The 21,528-nt window shown below is 42.1% G+C and overlaps 2 protein-coding genes across 3 annotated transcripts in view; both read left to right on the top strand.

The window, feature by feature from the left end:
- The window catches only part of tex264a (testis expressed 264, ER-phagy receptor a), a 143,860-nt gene extending 130,162 nt beyond the window's left edge, over nucleotides 1-13,698 (top strand). Inside the window, exon 4 of the mRNA XM_046310826.1 lies at nucleotides 11,915-13,698. Coding sequence (XP_046166782.1) covers nucleotides 11,915-12,228 — 314 coding nt within the window. The 3' untranslated portion in view covers nucleotides 12,229-13,698. The remainder of the gene's footprint in view (nucleotides 1-11,914) is intronic.
- A 4,106-nt stretch (nucleotides 13,699-17,804) lies between these two features.
- LOC124003512 (metabotropic glutamate receptor 2-like) overlaps nucleotides 17,805-21,528 on the top strand; it is a 71,589-nt gene continuing 67,865 nt past the window's right edge. Inside the window, exon 1 of one of the 2 annotated variants that reach the window (XM_046311812.1) lies at nucleotides 17,805-18,312. The gene's annotated coding sequence lies outside the window, so the exon portion shown is untranslated. The other variant, XM_046311810.1, reaches the window with a different exon arrangement.

Below are 21,528 nucleotides of genomic sequence, written 5' to 3'. Positions count from 1 at the left end.
TATATGGGTTTTTATGCCATCACTTTGGGATAATGATCACTCTGGACCACCAGTAAAGCAGAAATGTCTGATAGAAAGGCATACTCATCTTTAGAGAGAATTTTGTGAGACAATAATGAGTTTGGAGCAACGGTTCCCAAACTAGGACTCACAATCTTATGTGGGGTCGCCTGACATGAAAATGGGGTCGGGGGAGAATTTCCTATTTCAAATCCTGAGGAAAAAATCATATATACAAAAAATATATTAGAATATTGTCTTTATCTCAAAATCATTGTAATTTGGTTAATCTTCAAAATATAAATTCAAATGATTAAAATCTAAAAGAAAAAATTCAATGAGAGACGCCCTAGATCGTGGAAAACTTGACTGTTGCTCTTGAATCATTCCCATGGTAAATGGCTAGGCCCGCTATGCTATAAAACCACACACAGAGACTGATATTACTGGCCACAATTGATAAGGTGAAAATAATGTGTGGGGAGGCGTATGCACAGAAACTCACATCAATACCTTTGTCAGATAACACTGTTAAACAAAGAATATATGCCAGGAAACTGGCTGACCGACTCGAACTCTCCAGCTTATGCTCTCTAAATGGACGTTAGCCGAGGGTTGAAATTCCCATGTGTTGACTTTTGTTCTCTATACATGTCAGGGGATGCTATTCACTAGGACATATTGTACTATTTCACAATTCCTGGGCATGAAAGGGCACAGGGGATGTTCAGTGTGCTGCGTGGCTATATTGAGGATTATTTTTTCTCTCCATGGGATCAAATGGTGGGCTTTTGCACCGATGGGGCTCCATCTATTGCGGGATGGCGGGCAGATCTCTGCACTGTAGTTATGGATGCATCGTATGATGCCCCCATCCATCGCCTGTGCGTGTTTCAGAAAACAGGAAACAGCATCAGTAAGTGTCCCACATGAGTTCTGAGTGCTCACCTCCAACACTTGGAAGAGCACTTTGGGACCTACTTCCCAAACCGTTTGACTGTGATCCTGGCTCAGTTGACGTGCCGGTAAGTGAAATCGAACAGCTGATCGAGCTGTCATGTGACCAAATGCATTCATTGGTCACTACGGAGGAGTTTTGGTTCCTGACTCAAAGGGAATAATAGCCTGCTGTCTGCCTCTGAGCATTAAGGCCCGGGTTAAACAACTGGGAACTCGAAACTGGGACCTCGGAAGTCTCCGACTTCAGTATGTTCAAGGCAACTGGGAACTCTAAATATAACAAGCTCCGAAGGGGGAAAATCTCTTTCTAGAGGTACAACTTTCCGACCTGAAGATCACTGGCGTCATGATTTGACCTCTCGTTTTTCACAGATCATAGTGGTCTTGAAAGCACCATAAAATGAATATCTGTGTGAAGCTGGATTCAGTGCTCTCGTCTGCATTAAAACCAAATATCGATACAGGTGGGAGAGATGAGGTGAGCACTGTCGACCACACCCGACTTTGAGAATCTCAGACGCGACACACATCAAGCACAACCACCTCATTCGGGGTGGTGAGATTTTAGTCAAAGACACTCCGACGTTGCTCGTCCTAATATTTATACATTTCTTAATTCCATTCTTTTACTTTTAGATTTGTGTATTGTTGTGAATTGTTCTATACTACTGCACTGTTGGAGCTAGGAACACCAGCATTTCGCACCACCTGCAATAACATACAGGTATGCTAAATATGTGTATGTGACCAATAAAATTTGATTTGAGATAAGATGCATTGTCAGACTAATTAGAAATTGACTGTCATAGCCCCACATTAAAAGTATGTGATGGTGAGTTGAAGACAATCAGAAATTCTGTTATAATGTTTTTCAAAAGACTGCCATACCCCCAAATAATGGACAAATCAGGGTTTTTATAAATAAAACAACATAGCATGGCAGCAACACATGACAACACAGCATAGTAGCAGCACAAAACATGGTACAAACATTATTGGGCACAGACAACAGCACATAGTGCCAACTGTAAGATTTGATGGAGGAGGAATAATGGTCTGGGGCTGTTTTTCAAGGTTCAGGCTAGACCACTTAGATCCAGTGAAGGTAAATCTTTACTCTACAGCATACAATGATATTCTAGACAATTATGTGCTTCCAACTTTGTGGCAACAGTTTGGGGAAGGCCCATTCCTGTTTCAGCAGGACAATTCCCCCATGCACAAAGCGAGGTCCATACAGAAATGGTTTGTCGAGATCGGTGGGGAAGAATTGATTGACCTGCACAAAGCCCTGGCTGAAACCCCATCGTACATCTTTGGGATTACTTTCAACACCGACTGCGAGCCAGGCCTAATCGCCCAACATCAGTGCCCGACCTCACTAATGCTTGTGTGGCTAAATGAAAACAAGTTCCTGCAGCAATGTTCCAGCATTTTAGTGGAAAGCCTTCCCAGAGGAGTGGAGGCTGTTATACCAGCAAAGTGGGAACCAACTACATATTAATGCCAATGATTTTGAATTGAGATGTTCGACAAGTAGGTGTCCACATACTTTTGGTCATGTAGTGTACATGTCAGTAATACACAACAGGTAGGTCACATGGCGGAGAGGCGTTGTGCTGTGAGGTGTTGCTTTATTTGTTTTTTTAAAACCAGGTTTGCTGTTCACTTGCGCTGTATAAGATGGAAGGGAGTTCCATGCACTCATGGCTCTGTATAATACTGTATGTTAGAGAGTGTTTCCCTAATGAGAGACAGTTCAATCAGCGCTGCCTCCTGTGTCTGTTGTTCGACTTTCCACCCAGACCTACCTGTGTGTGGCCAGCCAGCCTGCAACTCGAATACACCACCTTGGATGGTGGACTTACTAGTAGTGTACATACTGCTGTACTGTGTGCTCAACGTCTCTCTAGACTCGAGGAATGACCATACAAATCATGTGCTCTTTATATATGATGATGATCACTGCTATGTAAATTACTGCTTATTTCTTAACGCAGGGGACATCTATACAAGGATACTACAAAGATGGATACAAAATGTGATGTGTTCTTTTTTTATGTTGCCACATATTGTAAATGAGATGATTAATATTCTCTATAAGTCTTACACCTGTACCTCAGGATACCTGTTTACCAAGTGTTCCTGTTTGAGGAGGGTGTGCTTTTGCATGTACTAAAGTAATTATTTTAACACTGGCGAAACGTTGCAGACTGTGCACGATTATTCACAAAAGCTGAAATGTGAGAGATTGTTAGTCCAACTTGCACAATAGGGGGATTCAATTTAGAACACGAACCCATGTCGAGGGTAGTTATGGAAGTCATCTGCACCCGCATGCACCGAGTAAAGTGAAAGACACACAAACCAGTGGTCTACATGGATAAACATTACGTTTCCCTCGCACTCCGAAACCATGGGATCATGCAGTGCAAAGCCATCATCTGTCCTTGATGAGCTGTTTGAGCTGAACTGAGGATGTCTGGGTCAATAGGACATTATTCGTATTATTATCCTCCAGTAGTAGTACAGAGATGGCTACACTATAATTTTGTCCTACTAAATGTAATTTATCTCTAATTGCTATATAATTACGCAACACTTATCATATCTTCAATGTAATTGTTATGTAATTATTCCTACATATGATCTTGTTATTTTAATCAAGGCTAATGAAAGGGGGAGGTGTCAGGTGTGCTAGCTACAGCAAAATATTTCGTTTGACATATTGCCCTTAAAATGACACACTTACTGTAATTGATGGATCTTTGAAATGCTAACATGTCAATAGTGCATTAGGAACCATTACAATATAAATGCCAGTTTTTCCTTTTCGTGTTTTGCTGTCTTACATAGTTCTTTAGTCTAGAACCAATGAAGTTGTGTATGGAAGTAATATTGCAAATCTAAGTGTTTCTGCTTTTCCCCATCAAGAATCCTCATTCAAAACAAACAGACTAATGTCAGTAAAACACAAATGTCAGACCGGTCTTCTCTTCTTAATATAGGAAGAGACCTGCTGTAGCCTTCTCCTGTGGATAGCATGGGTAGATGACAGAATAGGTGTATTTAGTCTTTTTTGTATTCTATTCTGTGTTGCCGTCACAGTCCCCTCATGCTCCTCTTCAAACTCCCAGCCTGCCTCTGTCGTGCCTGTCTCTAATTACCTCCAGCTATCCTCCTTTAAACCCCCCTCTTCTCCTCTCTTCGTTCCCACTGGGCCCAATTTAGCAACTAATATAAGCAAATGTTATCTAAAAGACTTTCCAAAGCATAGTCTGCTTCAATTTGGGAGCTTTGTCATGACTTATTTACAGTTTTTCGTGGGTGAAAGTAGTCCAGTTTGGTTGGAAGCATCTTCCTGGGGGCTTTCCGCCCAATTACCTTAAATAGACCAATTATTTCCCATCTCAGCTGCTGGTAGAACATAACCACTATACCTGGCATGGATGTTTTCTACAGAATGAGAAATGTAAAATACAACACATATATAATAACTCCATGGACCTACACGTCCTCATCTCCTCCCTCTCATTGAGAAGGCTTAGGATGCCCCCTTAATGGAAAAACTCAGGCCTAATAAGGATCACTGCCTCATATTCCCTTGTTAGACCAGATGGGTTTGCTGTGTATGGACTTGTTGGCTGGTAAATGGGATGTTTCTCAGCTTAATAATATGCCATAAATAACCCCATCATCAGAACACCTCTCATATAGACGTAGTCCCTGCATATTAGACAGGCTCAGATACGCTGAACCCTGGACCTGATAATGAGCTTGCTGTGAGATGGAGAGATCTGATTGGAGGGGGGACTTGTGTGAGGGGCTCAGAGAGCCTGTGTGTGTATTGCACTGTGGTCCCCTGTGATACTATATGGTCCATAATACAGTGTGATTAGTTTTCTGGGGGGCCATGAACACAAAAGGGGAGTAGTCTTTGACTACTAGCACTGACTTTGTAGTTGTATTTATTACAATTTAAGGCAGTTATACACATTTTTAAAACATTACAATACATTCATAACAGATTTCACAACACACTAAGTGTGTGCCCTCAGGCCCCAACTCCACTACCACATATCATCTACAACACAAAATCCATGTGTACGTGTATAGCGCTGTGTCGGTCAGGAAGTTTCGTAAGCTGGGGATTGTCAAGCAAATAATTGTCTGTCTCACAGTAATTGACCGTAATTAACATAAACACATTTAGCATCTCCTGGCATCCACACACAGCCTACAAGCCACTGATGCAGACCTTTGGAGCATTCACATTTAGCATCTCCTGGCTTCCACACACAGCCTACAAGCCACTGATGCAGACCTTTGGAGCATTCACATTTAGCATCTCCTGGCTTCCACACACAGCCTACAAGCCACTGATGCAAACCTTTGGAGCATTCACATTTAGCATCTCCTGGCTTCCACACACAGCCTACAAGCCACTGATGCAGACCTTTGGAGCATTCACATTTAGCATCTCCTGGCTTCCACACACAGCCTACAAGCCACTGATGCAGACCTTTGGAGCATTCACATTTAGCATCTCCTGGCTTCCACACACAGCCTACAAGCCACTGATGCAGACCTTTGGAGCATTCACATTTAGCATCTCCTGGCTTCCACACACAGCCTAGACGCCACTGATGCAGACCTTTGGAGCATTCACATTTAGCATCTCCTGGCTTCCACACACAGCCTACAAGCCACTGATGCAGACCTTTGGAGCATTCACATTTAGCATCTCCTGGCTTCCACACACAGCCTACAAGCCACTGATGCAGACCTTCGGAGCATTCACATTTAGCATCTCCTGGCTTCCACACACAGCCTAGACGCCACTGATGCAGACCTTCGGAGCATTCACATTTAGCATCTCCTGGCTTCCACACACAGCCTACAAGCCACTGATGCAGACCTTCGGAGCATTCACATTTAGTATCTCCTGGCTTCCACATTGATGCAGACCTTTGGAGCATTCTTTAGCATCTCCTGGCTTCCACACAGCCTACAAGCCACTGATGCAGACCTTTGGAGCCACTTTAGCATCTCCTGGCAGACCAGCCTACAAGCCACTGATGCAGACCTTTGGAGCATTCACATTTAGCATCTCCTGGCTTCCACACACAGCCTACAAGCCACTGATGCAGACCTTTGGAGCATTCACATTTAGCATCTCCTGGCTTCCACACACAGCCTACAAGCCACTGATGCAGACCTTTGGAGCATCTTTAGCATCTCCTGGCTTCCACACACAGCCTAGACGCCACTGATGCAGACCTTTGGAGCATTCACATTTAGCATCTCCTGGCTTCCACACACAGCCTACAAGCCACTAATGCAGACCTTTGGAGCATTCACATTTAGCATCTCCTGGCTTCCACACACAGCCTACAAGCCACTGATGCAGACCTTTGGAGCATTCACATTTAGCATCTCCTGGCTTCCACACACAGCCTACAAGCCACTGATGCAGACCTTCGGAGCATTCACATTTTAACAAGCAGAAATGATTTCTGATTTATTTTTGAAATCATCATCTGCTGCCTCTAAAAAGGCCTCTTTTACCATTTCTCCATCCTGGAACGGTTTCTTGTGCTTTGCTAGTATGCCATTTTTAGCTGGGACTTGTAAAGATCGATTGTTGGGCAGCTAGTTGAGACTGAACTCTTACTTTTCTCTTACGTAGTTCACTTTTAGCTGGAAAGTCACTTTCATATTTCTGGTGAACAGTTTTGAAATGCCTCTCGACATTTCCCTTCTTAGCAAGAGCTACGTTTGAATGGCAGATCAGACACAAATTTTGAATTTGTTGTGGTGAAAAGTGGTAGATTTTCAGTTTCTTGCTGCTTGGTCCAGCACTCATATTAAACACGGAACCGCAACTTCATAGAAAAAAAGTAGTAAAAAAACAACTACCACTGGAACAACAAAGAATATTCTGTTACAGGTCTCACAAGCATGGAAATGTAACCGTACTGACTGCAGATGGTTGCTATGGTAGCGACAGTTTGGGAAACAAATGTAGCAACTATAGTGCTGCTGGTTGGTCCAATTTTATGTCCATCAAGCAATTTTGGGGGGAAATATTTTGGCTGTACACTAATATTCGAGAATTGAACCTGTAAGAAAAGCATACGGTGCTTCAGAGCTGTGGTTCTCATTATCTTTAAGCAGACTCGATGGTAACGCTGTGAATTGCCAAAATATATATATTTTTTCTAATAGGTTAATTGACATCGTTCGAGTCAATTGGAGGTGTACCTGTGAATGTTTTTCAAGGCCTACTTTCAAACTCAGTGCCTCTTTGCTTGACATCATGGGAAAATCAAAACAAATCAGGCAAGACCTCAGAAAAAAATGGTAGACCTCCACAAGTCTGGTTCAACCTTGGGCGCTATTTCCAAACGCCTGAAGGTACCACGTTCATCTGTACAAACAATAGTATGCAAGTATAAACACCATGGGACCACGTAGCCGTCATACCGCTCAGGAAGACGCGTTCTGTCTCCTAGAGATGAATGTACTTTGGTGCGAAAAGTGCAAATCAATCCCAGAACAACAGCAAAGAACCTTGTGAAGATGCTGGAGGAAACGGGTACAAAAGTATCTATATCCACAGTAAAACGTGTCCTATATCGACATAACCTGAAAGGCCACTCAGCAAAGAAGAAGCCACCGCTCCAAAACCCCCATAAAAAATCCTGACTACGGTGTGCAACTGCACATGGGACAAAGATCGCACTTTTTGGAGAAATGTCCTCTGGTCTGATGAAACAAAAATATAGCTGATTGGCCGTAATGACCATCGTTATGTTTGGAGGAAAAAGGGTGAGGCAAGCCGAAGAATACCATCCCAACCGTGAAGAATGGGGGTGGCAGCATCATGTTGTGGGGGTGCTTTGCTGCAGGAGTACTGGTGCACTTCACAAAATAGATGGCATCATAAGGTAGGAAAATTATGTGGATATATTAAAGGAACATCTAAAGACATCAGCTTGCAAATGGATCTTCCAAATGGACAATGACCCCAATCATACTTCCAAAGTTGTGGCAAAATGGCTTAAGGACAACAAAGTCAAGGTATTGGAGTGGCCATCACAAAGCCCTGACCTCAATCCCATAGAGGATTTTTGGGCAGAACTGGAAAAGCTTGTGTGAGCAAGGAGGCCTACAAACCTGACTCAGTTACACTAGTTCTGTCAGGAGGAATGGGCAATTTATTGTGGGAAGCTTGTGGTAGGCTACCCAAAATGTTTGACCCAAGTTAAACCATTTAAAGACAATGCTACCAAATACTAATTGAGTGCATGTTAACTTCTGACCCACTGGGAATGTGATGAAAGAAGTAAAAGCTGAAATAAATCATTCTCTCTCCTATTATTCTGACATTTCACATTCTTAAAAGAAAGTGGTAATCCTTACTGACCTATGACAGGGAATTTTTACTTGGATTAAATATCAGGAATTGTGAAAAACTGAGTTTAAATGTATTTGCCTAAGGTGTATGTAAACTTCCGGCACAGTCAACTTAGTGTCAACTTCTGACCCACTGGAATTGTGATAGTGAATTATGAGTGAAATAAGCTGTCTTTTAAACAATTGACTTGTGTCATGCACAAAATAGATGTCCTAACCGACTTGCCAAAACTATAGTTTGTTAAGAGAAATGGGTATTTGTTGAAAAACAAGTTCTAGTGACTCTAACCTAAGTGTATGTAAACTTCAGACTTCGGCTGTATATACTGTATTATATTCTACATTTTCTTAGTCTATGCCGCTCTGACATTGCTCGTCCAAATATTTATATATTCTTAATTCCATTCATTTTCTTTAGATTTGTATTTATTGTGTGTATTGTTCGATACTACTAGTTAGATATTACTGCACTGTTGGAGCTAGAAACAGAAGCATTTCGCTACACCCGCAAAAACATCTGCTAAACACGTGTATGTGACAAATGAAATCTGATTTGACTGCCTTCATGACTCGTGTCAGCTGGTGTGGCGGTAATACGGACACTGCAACAGCCCTATACGTGTGTGTGTATAGTGTGTATGTTACCATGTGTGTGTGTGTGCGTGTGTCTGTGCCTGCAGTATGTTTGTGTTTCTTCACAGTCCCTGCTGTTGTCTCTTTATCTGGTTTTTAAAATCTGACTCCACTGCTTCCATCAGTTACCTGATGTGGAATAGAGTTCTATGTCGTCATGGCTCTGTGTAAACTTTTCTGATAACTGCTTTTTTGAGGGAAAAGTGTGCTTACTACGACTGTGATTTGTGGTTGTCTCACCGAGCAATCTTAAGATGAATGCGCTAATTGTAAGTCGCTCTAGATAAGAGCGTCTGTTAAATGACTAAAATGTCAAAGGTAATGAGAGGCTGGCCCAGGGTGTCCTGTTACCCTTCTGGGACGATGACAGGAGATTCATCTCCCGTCTTTCCTTAATGAATGAACCTCTCCGAGGCTGCTGGAAGATAGAATATAACAATGATCGCCTTTCAATAGGGAACCTTTTCTTCGGTTCATCATCAACATGAATGGGCAGTAAGATTGTCTTTGTGTGTGTCAGTGATTCCCTGTTGGTGACTATGTAACCTGGGATGCTCTCCTATATCACACACCTGTCACAGTAGCATGATGGACATGCTTTAGATGTATTTGTTTACATGAAGAGATCACATGATTGAGATACAGGTGACTGATTGGTGTTGCCGACTCTTCACTGGAGGCGTTGTTGTCCTGTAGACACGAGGAAGAAGCCTGCCGCCCTGCTCCTGCTTCACTGGGTGTGAGTGACATTTGGACATGGTTTAGGAGGGGAGATTTGAGGCGTGCTGTTTGCTTTGTCTCTTTCTTACATTAATCAATGCTCAAAAGGTCTCACATAATTGTGTCTATTTTCAGCCCATCCATTTCTGCACAATGACCACAGAGCTGGGGCCTAATTGAGACGCCAGTGCTAATTTTCAGCGAGAGCATGATAGGCAGGGACTCATCTCTCTCGCCTCAAAATGATACAGACGGGGAAATGGCAGAGGTCAGACTAGCTTTTCGCCATGAAAGAGATCAAGATGATTCATTTAATCTCCATTCCAGGGCCGTCAGACCTACACGCGCGCATGCACACACACATTCACACTCCCGCAAACACATTCACACAAACCACTTGGATCATAACAAGCTTAGGAGGATATCATGACTAGATGCTGGTGGATTTTCATCCATCAGAAGGGACTAGCGAGCATAGGCGAATCAGGCTCAGCGTTTGGCACATCTTAATTACTATGAAAGCATTATTGGCCAGTTCATCATGTTATCTCTGTAGCATTACACTAATGGTCCATCCTGGTGATGAATGCACTTATTATTTATTTCCTGTACCAGACAGCAGAAACCACGGCCATTTCCCGTCCAGTAAAGGGGTGAGTTGGAGAAATACTAAATGAGTAACCAGGCAGTATGGCATGATTAGATGTCATTTGACTGATATTGCTGTGTGGTTGACTGTGTAGGAATGGGCCTTTTGACCAATGATATCAGTCTTACCAATACTTAATAGGTGGGGAGAGAGAAATATAATTCTGCTGTAATGACCCATAAAGAATGAGGGTGATGTGATTGTAATAACCCATAATAACATATTACTATGATTTGCTCCCCTTAAATATCAGAAGAGGAGCACATCTCAGTGACTGGGTTTGTGAATGAAGGAGCTGGCCCAAGACACACACACACACACACACACACACACACACACACACACACACACACACACACACACACACACACACACACACACACACACACACACACACACACACACACACACACACACACACACACACACACACACACACACACACACACACACACACACACACAGTCTCCATGCACAGAACAGGGTTACAGCGGCACATCAGCATATCAAAGGTTCCCTCACTCACTGAGATCCTCGATGCTTCTCGGAGGTGAGATCTGCATTGCAGTCTTGCATACACTCATCCATTCATCGTCCATCCAACCGGAAGGAAGGAAGGAAGGAAGGAAGGAAGGAAGGAAGGAAGGAAGGAAGGAAGGAAGGAAGGAAGGAAGGAAGGAAGGAAGGAAGGAAGGAAGGAAGGAAGGAAGGAAGGAAGGAAGTGAGAATACTGTTATTGTTGCCTGTTGCTGCCCACATTCAGACTGGCCCAATTTTGTCAGCCTCTATTAAAAATTTACTAAAATTGCAGATCTGCCATTAACACCAATGAAATATCTGTTTGTATTGTAGCTAGTTACCTCCTACTGTATGTGAGCTGTTGAGTGACGTGGGAATATATCAAGTCTATGTCTAATTTTAAACGGGGTAGTTTGGGTTGCATTGTGCCTACGAACAGCCCTTAGCCGTGGTATATTGGCCTTATACCACACCACCTCGGGCCGTATTGATTAAAAATATCCCGCCTAAGGGCTCTTCTTAAGCACGACAGTACACAGAGTGCCTGGATACATACCTTAGCTGCGGTATATTGGTCATTTTCAGTATCACAAACCCATGAGGTGCCTTATTACTATTATAATCTGGTTACCAATGTAACCACCCAGTTTATAATGTACGATATACCACGGCTTTCAGCATCCAGGAGCCAGACTACCTGATTTATAATGGTCAATGTACTACACCCCTCAGGCCTTATTGATTAAATGTACAGGGTTAAGTTTGTAGCTTGCTTTCTCTAATTGTATCTTTTGTCTGTTACCCTTTTTATATTTGTTGATGTAATTATTTAGCTTGCTGCTGGAAGGCTCCCAACCACATAGATTAAGGACAGTATCTTGTCAGGATGCCAACACTGTGCCTCTGTCTACACATTCTTTATCCCTCCCTCTCTCCCTCTCTAGCCTTTCTCTCACTCTTGAAAATGACTTCAATTCGCCATGTCACTTCACACCTCTCTTCCTGTGGTTGCAGGTGTAATGACCCACAGTGATGTCAGCAGCACTATGAGTGGCCAGGTGCAGTCAGAGAACACAGAGACGTCTCCGGCCCCCTCGCTGCCCTCTTCACTGCCCCACAGGGACCAGGGGGACGGGAACGAGCAGGGGCAGGCCGAGGAACACAAGGAGCCCATCAACGACACAGAGCACAGGGACAGGGGCTCCAGCGAGTCAGTGGGCAGCGGCTCGTCCTTTGAGGAACTGGACTTGGTGGAGGAGCTGGAGAGAGAGTTGGGGAAGGAGGAGGAAGGCCTCACGGTGGAGGAAGGAGCCAAGGAAGCCCCATGAGAGGCTGTCGCTAGCCTTGGGGGGTTGGAGAGGAGTAGTAGATGGGGTGGTAAAGGGATGGATGGAGGTAACTCCTCTGGGTCTATTATTCTGGGGTGGTAGAGAGATTTCTTCAGCGAATCTTAGTTGTCTTGTATGCCAACTTTTGTTCATAGCCATACAATTTATCATGACAGACATGCCATCTATTTCTGGACCTGTGTACTTTCCTGTACCTAAGACAGTAATTTCTCTATTGAGAGATTATAACAAAACTCTTTATCTTTTGTAAAACATATCAATAACAACAGTTCTTCCTTTTTTCAAAGATTTCTTAATTTAAAAAAGGGTTTATCAATACTAAACAGATATAACTATTGTAGGATATGATACGTTCACCAGTAGAAAATGATACACTCTTTGATTGGAGATAAATATTGTTACAATATACTTGTGGGACTGATGAAAGTCTATCTTTTTTTTGATTAAGATGAACAACAATTATATATAATTGAATATATAGTGTAAGAAGAACAAACATAAGAAGAAATCAAAGGCATTTAGTTGTGAATGATTTGTAATTGCATCTAACAACATATTGTGACAATTGAGATGCTACCTACTTGCAATGGGTTACAATGTTTCCAGAATACTGTTATGATGCCTTTTCACACTATTTAGTGACCAGAAAATCCAGAGCATGTATTGTACAAGAGGGTATCTAACGCAATATCTGCCTTATTCATTTTTACATGAATAACAACCTTACAAGGTCATTTTGCTTTTGCCCTCAATTTGAAATAGGTTTGACACCTGGGAAACTCTGAGAACTGGGGCAGGGGTTTAAACCGAGTGGTGTAGAATAATCCATAGAACTGCAAGAAGAGGGGGTTTAGGTGAAAGTCAGTTCAGACTCATAAAGTCATCAAGGGCTAGGATTTACAAATCAACTCTGAGATGGAAACAGTCTGAAAATACTGTATTTTTATTCATCTGGTAGATTTATGTTATCTAACAGTTGAACAATATAGCCAATCAAAAGAAAATATTTGAAATCTTCCCCTTTCAGATGATCTGTTCTATTACTTTGGCCCTAGGTGTTTCCAGTCGAAATCAAATCAAATGTTATTGGTCACATACACATGGTTCGCAGATGTTAATGCGAGTGTAACGAAATGCTTGTGGTGTAGCGAAATGCTTGTGTCTAGCAACTTGTTCAACTACTCTGGTCTGTCATGTGTGCCAATATAATCTTTAGTCTTTGACTTGAATCCGGGATACGATGTTCCACTTCTTGTAAGTATTATAACAACTTCCTGTATGGCATGTTGATTATCCTATGATATAGACATGGGGCTCACGTCATTTTGTTTTTGTCACATGTTCTTCTGTTGGATCTCTTGTCTTGTGCTTTGAACAAGACAAGATAATGTACACTGCCATGGAGATGTCTTTCTGTTTGGAATAAACATGTTTAATTGCAAATGTTAACCTGGAGTATGTGCAATTGTAAAAAATGTTCTGGATAAAATATAAATACAGAAAACTGATACTGTTTTGATATTGTACGCATATTGTGGTAAACCCATGTAGTATTCAGCTGGTGAAAGTATATTGCTCTGTCCCTATTGCTTACACTACAGTGCAGAAAACGAATCCTCTGTGGCCTTTTTATTGATGAAGTCTCTCTTTTATGAAGAAGAGCTTGCCTCACATAGGTAGGGAGGGGGTATTATATGAGGAAATTATAGATGGACCCAAAGCACCTACTAACTTAACAACCACTTTCTTTCATGCAACCAGCCTTCATGACCACTCAAACGTGTCTTTATTTTTATTGAAGGCCTGTATTGACTACAATTCTCTTTACTAAAGAGGGCTCAGAGAAAGACCTGGTGAATAGATTTCAAAAAGCTACATGAAAGCAGGACAGTATGTGAAGAAAGAGCATCTCTGGTATAATGCATCTGCAATACACCTTGAGCCACCATGCAACCCCTTTGTGAAGGAGCCACTCTCTTGAAGTAATAGATGTTTATGACAGAGTAAATCAATACGCACAATATGTGTGTGAAGAGCATACTTCTCAACATGTATGTACAATGGTCAGAAAGTGTTCATTGTGTTACCTATAATCCCAGTGCCTCTCCTCATACCAGTATTGGGAAAACTACATTTACAACTCCACAGGATTGGTGGAGTAATTGATTACATATATTCAGTTTACATGTAATCTGATTACAAAAATGTTGTAACTAATCTGTTACATTACAAGTGAAAAATATTGTAATCAAATTACATCTACTTTTGAAAAACTAGATGATTACTTCTCTGATTACTTTTGAATTCAGAAAGGATGTTTGTGGATAAAATACATTGAGACCTTTCTGTTTTCTCAAGTTTTTTCCACCTGAACGAGTCTGACCACAAGTCAGAGACCATTATAATGACACTCCAAATGCGTTTGATGGATCTTGAGTTTGGGTCATCTAAAAATGACGTTGCTGATTGTAATTTTGGACAGGGAACTTTACCGGATTACATTTAGAAAGTAACCTTCCCAACCCTGTATCCCTACATGGTAAGTGCTTCTCAGGTATTTTATGTCTGAATACCCATTTCAGTTCACACAGATGAGGGAAGAGGCAGCAAAGTTGGCAGAGTGCTACACATCTCGGCCCTTTTGTCTCTATGAAATGTAGATCTTACTGTATTGAGTGGGATTTCAATTCAACAATGAAATTATTGACATCAATTGGCTTATGCTTATCTTAAAATCCTTTCCAACTGTAACGATTTTTCCGAAATTGGAACATTCAAAATCTATCTATAGGATCCTTTGAGTCTGTGGTGAGGGACTAATGTGATGGACATTCACTGCGAGTAACATTGACTTTGTGTGAACATTTGGCTATCTTTTCTCTGAGCATTTAATAGAACGTTTACATGGCCATAAAAAAATAATGCTGTTAATTTCTCCAAGATGGTCAATCTGCTGCAGACCTTCTTGGCCAATCACTATTGATTAATGTCCTCATTTACAGAGAATCATTGATGTCACATTCAACTACTCTATCAGTAGCCTATGCATTCAACCAGGGTGTGTCCTACAGTGTATCCATCAATATAACCCTGTTCAAGTCTTTTCTTCTATCCATTCATCACTCATAGACTGTTTCCAGATAGTGGGTTTCCACACTGTCAACTCCCTTCATCTGTGACATGCAAAGCATTTCTGAAAGAGCAGCGTGCAATACTGGTATCAATGATTTAATACACTATATATACAAAAGTATGTGGACACTCTTTCAAATGAGTGTATTCGGCTATTTCAGTCACACTGAATGTATTTTTGTATAGACAGGGGTAAGCTAATTAGGCTATATAATTTTGGCAATGTAAATCAATTTACTTTCGGGAAAACGTCCCCTAGCCTTATGGACACGCCTCATATGCCTTTTTAAAATGGCATTAACACAACCAGTCATTATGTTTTCATCTGATTGTCAAACAATCACTTTACGAAGGGGATCCTGTAGGCTACGCGCACATTCGTTCACTCACAAAATAATTGCCGCTTCCAAATCCCAACAGTGCACTGTGCACCCACAATGTCACGAATGGAAAGAGACATCTGTTACAAATAATAACATTCTGCGATTGTCATTGGGCCTACTCTTGTTCGGTAGCCTGAATTGATCCACGCGCTTCTCCGTCTCGGCCACTCATCTCCGCCTAGACAAAATGTAAGTCTTCTCCTCAAACCTCAAAACATATGGTTGGAGCGTATACCAACCAGCCGCTTCCAGGCAATTGGCCAATTGTTCATGCGGCTGATATGCAGTAATGTTAAATAATGATGTAATAGTCTATAGTTTTTTTGGGGCATGTTGTATTAATTGTGATATGCTCACGTTTTACCTGTTTTGCGTACCACTCACTATCAAGTTCCAAACTGCCTCTGGAAAAGTCAGCACAGATGCCAGAACGCTACCTTCCCCAATGCATAGTGCCAACTATAAAGTTTGGTGGGTGAATAATGGTCTGGGGCTGTTTTTCATGTTTCGTGCTAGGCCCCTTAGTTTCAGTGAAGGGACATTTTAACTCTACAGTATACATTTACACTCTAGACGATTCTGTGCTTCCAATTTTGTGGCAACAGTTTGGGGAAGGCCCTTTCTTGTTTCAGCATGACAATGCCCTCATGCACAGAGCGAGGTCCATGCAGAAATGGTTTGTAAACGCGGACTGCGAGCCAGGCCTAATCGCCCAACATCAGTGAAGGACCTCACTAATGCTCGTGTGGCTGAATGGGAAGCAAGTTCCTGCAGCAAGCAATGTTCCAAAATCTAGTGGAAATCCTTCCCAGAAGGGTGGAGGCTGTTATAGAAGCAAAGGAAGGACCAACTCAATATTAATGCCCATGATTTCGGAATGAGATGTTCGACAAGCAGATGTCCACATACCTTTGGTCATGTAGTTTAATTAAATCACTATGAAACGGTGACTTCTCGATATTACACTCAGCCGTTTATATTCTGGGGACTCGTTTGGATCACTCCGCTTCCAATGGTCCTTTGTGAGACGCATTTTCAACCCTCCGGTCTCGCTCCAATCACTAGGCGCATCGAGGTGGATTCGCTTCCACATGGATTGGCGCTCTAAGCATGTGTGTAATCACCAAACATCTGCGACTCATTTAGAATATTTTGGCGAATTTCAGAGGTGAAATATTCCAGAGAGGGAGGCTAAAGGGCCTAAATGTTTTCCTTTTCATGGTGTCGGAGTGTGGGGTATTTGAATTTGAATCTTAAATTGGCTATTCACCCCCCAGGTCTCTGGGCACCGTCTGGGTGGGCTAGGGAGATAGCAATGTTTACCAAAAACGTGTCTGGGTTCCCTTTGTTGTTGTTTGAATCCCATTAGTCTTACGTTATCCGTCTGATCAGTTGAATGAATATGTGTAGGCCTACCACGTGCAGATTTGCTTTTTCAATTTGCCTACTGTGATGGCTGACAGATCACGATGATTTATCTGGCACCCCACCTGTTCTCCAAAGGCAAGTTAGAAGAGCAGGCTACATACTGAAGATGGGGTAGCATACTGCTTTGACAACTGATGTAATTAATAGTGAAACCCACATGGGGTATATTTAGTGTTTTGAGGACATGAAGATATTGTCCTTCCCTACGTTGTTAATTATTAATCCCATTCAAGCGGAAGTGTGGATATGGATGACGTCGCATACTAAATTAGTTGATAGACCCTCCATGACTGTGTGATGTTGGTTTTGGCAGTGGTGATCTCGAGTCCACTTCCAGCACGCACAGGTTTACCACCTGGGAGCCACCTCGCGCTCTCACTCGCCTGCGCTGCCAAGTCAGAACTTGTGTGTGGACTGGAAATAGAACATATATAGTCCTCGCGGCAATGCAGCTAAGCAGAGTAGCCAAAGAGCTGCGGTTACAGGTTGTGCTTTCCCGATTAAACAAAACCAAGACGGTTCCCTGAGCTTCTCCACATTTGCACGCTCAGTGCAACCTAAACAACAGCTCTCAAAAACAGAAAAGGATAATAGAGCATTAGGATAATAGAGAATTTGTCTTCTTATTCTTATTATTGCATTAATATTAATGGACTATTACTTTGAATTTACGTTGAGTCTATTATAAATGATAACAGTTCATCTTAAACATGTGAGAAAGACTATGGCCAATGTCTTTATGCACAGATCAAAGTCAATCAATTGTACCTTTATTGTTTGCAGAGTGGTCGTTCACAACATGCAGGCTGGTTAGTCTACAGACACACCTATTTGGAGTCACTATCATCCACAGGCGTTCGGTCTGTCCTCTTCTGGGTGTCAATATGACAGATCAGTTCACATGATGGCCTGTGGACTTCTGGGTTTTGTAAAACTAGGATATGCATGGGAAATAATGATTTGACACCAAAAAATCTCGGGCACCCGGAAAAACATTTTCTTCTCAACAGTCTTCTCATCTCCAGGCAGGCTAATTGATAACTGCACTATCTCAATTGTTATCAAATAGATCTGTTGCACAGCCGAATTTAGAATGTCGACGCGCTGTTAGTAATCTGAAGTAAGTATTTTGTTAAATTAGTGCCTGAGGTATGTAAAATGTGTACTTTTTATTAACCCTGGCCACGGGATAAAATCTAAAGGAATCCGCGCGCTAGTCCGAATCTTTTTCAGCACCAAGGACACTTACTCATGCGCGCCGCAGCTCTGAGGCGCGAAAACTTCATTCACTCTCGGTCCTAGTCCTGCCTTCCTTCATCGTGAGTATCCACCAATTGTTTATTCGGCAGAATAACACGAGATTTATCAAAAGCTTCACCAGGGATATGAAGTGCACGACCTAATCTGTGTAACCTATCCGATTTGGAATCGCTTTGAAGTGAGATTCATTTGACAGGTAAGAGCTTGTTATTTGTGTACATTTGTTCCCAGCAACAGCAGCGTGCATTCTGCATGCAGGATTACGACCATGTGGATGTATTTGTACGACTATATCATTGCAACAAAGCTTTGTTACAGACATAGAAGAGATAACGAATGATAATGACAATATACAAACTACTGGATTAGTGTATCAGGCTAATCCCATTCTATTCCTAATTCGTTTTGACACACCTCTTATAATGTCTAGAATTATTCGTACATCTTTTGTTTGATTGACAGGTTATATACATTAAGGATTTTTTTTTGTGAATGCAATGTCTGTAGAATAGGGTTACTTGGTTGTAATAGTAAACAAATGAGATCATACCACCAACCCAATAATCTTTATCTGTTTAGATCTTTGAGCAAATTTAGTAGAGACACTAATCCACGAGAGAATCCCAAAGGGACTCCTCATCCATGATATATTTGACTGTATTTCCATCATTCAACATCTATGTCTATAATGCTCTTATTTTTATTTCATCTGATATTTAATGATAATTGATGAGACTCAATCAAGTTGCATTTCCCATAGATCATACAGTTGGTCAAATTATGATGTTTCCTAAAAGGGGGAGAAGAAGCCTTATCACAACCGCAATGCATCTTGGTGTCTTTCTTTGAGCAAATGATCTTGTAAAACAATGGCGAGCCCATGGCAGCACTCAGACCCAGACTGCAGAGATGTTGATTAGGGTAAATAATTCAAGATGTGGCTGAAGAGGAATATGCTCTTCTCTTCGCATCTGGAGATCCGAGCAGAAACAGGAACAGGAGGAGGAGACGAGCCACTCTTTGTGCACCCATCTCTTTAGTCCTAATGGAATCCAGCTCACCTGTATCAGCGTGGTGCAGAGTGGGCAGTGGCCCACGGCTAAGTGCGCACACGGGGGAGGGGTGGAATCATGTTAATCCCCCTGGGTGTTTTCAGAGTAGCTGCTTCTCAAAGTATCTCAGAGCATGGCGGAGCAGTGTTATCGCTGAGCACCCAGCGTCTTAAGATGCTCCTTATCCGCTAAGAACACAAACGCCCCCAGCACCGGGCCACGGAGGTCGGGTGACTATGAAGTGATGTATAGATGGACGGGAGCACCTTACACCAGTTCACCTGTCCTGAAGCCACCACCACACCTTGAAGTATGCCACCACCATTCACCAGATGCATTGAGCACGGTCTAATGTATGGATCTACTGTATAGAAAATGATTTCTAGAATCCAGTCAACTTCAGTGTGAATGTACATGGGTGGATCTGTTTTACTGTTTTATCATTTTGTTAGAGCATGAACTGATATACAGTATAGAGGGAAACCATAGAGATCTTATTACTTTCTCATTTCTAATTCTATGGGGAAACCAAAGTAGCTAACACAACTCAAATGCCTGATAAGATATCTCAGTGTCACCCAGGTCTCTTATTCATAATTTGGGTTTTATTAGCTAGCCGTCATCTGTGATTAAAAAGCTGGATGATGAATGGCTGTGGTCCTATCAAACAGGACAGCTTAATTACTTACACCTCCTTTTGGCCTCTTAGGCTACCGATCTCATTTTACCACACACACACACACACACACACACACACACACACACACACACACACACACACACACACACACACACACACACACACACACACACACACACACACACACACACACACACACACACACACACACACACACACACACACACACACACACACACACACAGAGTGCTTCTATACCTACATGTATACTCTGCATCCAGCTCCCACACTATCTGGTTTATGACATCGCTCATTGACTGCAATATAAACTTGAATCCGTGTTTGATGTATGAGCTTGACAAAATAGTCTGGAATTCTTTAAACAACTAAATCATTAGTTGATTAAAAATCATTTGCCGATCAGATAAATGCTTGAACATCTTCTAGGACATTGTTTCACGTGTGAGTTATGCTTCCAGGCATTTTTGTGCTTCCATAATAGTGCAACTAGAGCAGTATGCAGCAGATTTTGTGTGTGTCCCTGGACTGGTATACCTGTAGAGCTAATAGAGAGGCCTGGGGACAGTCAAGGATCCCTGAGGTTGCTATGTAGGACCAGGGACAATGCATCTGTCTCACTGAAAGTTATTTGGTTTATGTTGTGAGAATCTGTGTTCCCTGCAGCACATATATCATTTGTATTGGGGATGTATGTGTTTTTGTGTGTACAGTTTGTGTCTATCTGTATTGGGGATGTATGTATTTGTGCACGTGAGTAAAATGTGTGTTTGAGAGATAACAAGACAGAATGAAAGCATGTCCCAGGTTTCAGTTTAGGATCAGGAGGGTCCGCACTTGTTTCTTTCTTGTCATTGACTGTGTGTGATGAATAATGGAAGGACCCATAGAAAACCAAACGCAGCCCCTAAAACATAAACACCATGCCTCCATAACCCTGTCTGGGCCGATCACAGTTCTGCCTGTAATGAGCTCACTGACACAGAGAACACAGAGAGGCGAGGAATCTTAAATTAGGTAGTACACAGTGAGGTGGAATCAGGCCCCTGGGAAGGGGAGAAACTATGGAACTGTACCAGGGGATTCCCTCTCTCACACAGGTGCAGAGAATGCCAGGGATGGAGTTACTGTAAGGGAGAAGCTGAGAAGCAGAGAAAGCTAGTAATGACAGACACACATGACCAAATCCAAACCTATTCTTTGCTCAATAGCTGAAAAGTCTGGACCTCTTGGTCTACTGTCAGCTCAATGATGAGGAGATGAACCATGGTGGTGTGAGATTGACTAAGTGCCCGATTTAGTAGATTTCTTCTTAATTGCTGTATGTGTCCACTCTTTATTATTCAGCACCGGCCTTAGATTTCCT

The sequence above is a fragment of the Oncorhynchus gorbuscha genome, linkage group LG18 (assembly GCF_021184085.1).
Source record: "Oncorhynchus gorbuscha isolate QuinsamMale2020 ecotype Even-year linkage group LG18, OgorEven_v1.0, whole genome shotgun sequence".
In the NCBI taxonomy this organism is placed as follows: domain Eukaryota; kingdom Metazoa; phylum Chordata; class Actinopteri; order Salmoniformes; family Salmonidae; genus Oncorhynchus; species Oncorhynchus gorbuscha.
The sequence above is the reverse complement of the archived record's forward strand: the minus strand, read 5'-3'. Positions and strand labels throughout refer to the sequence as shown.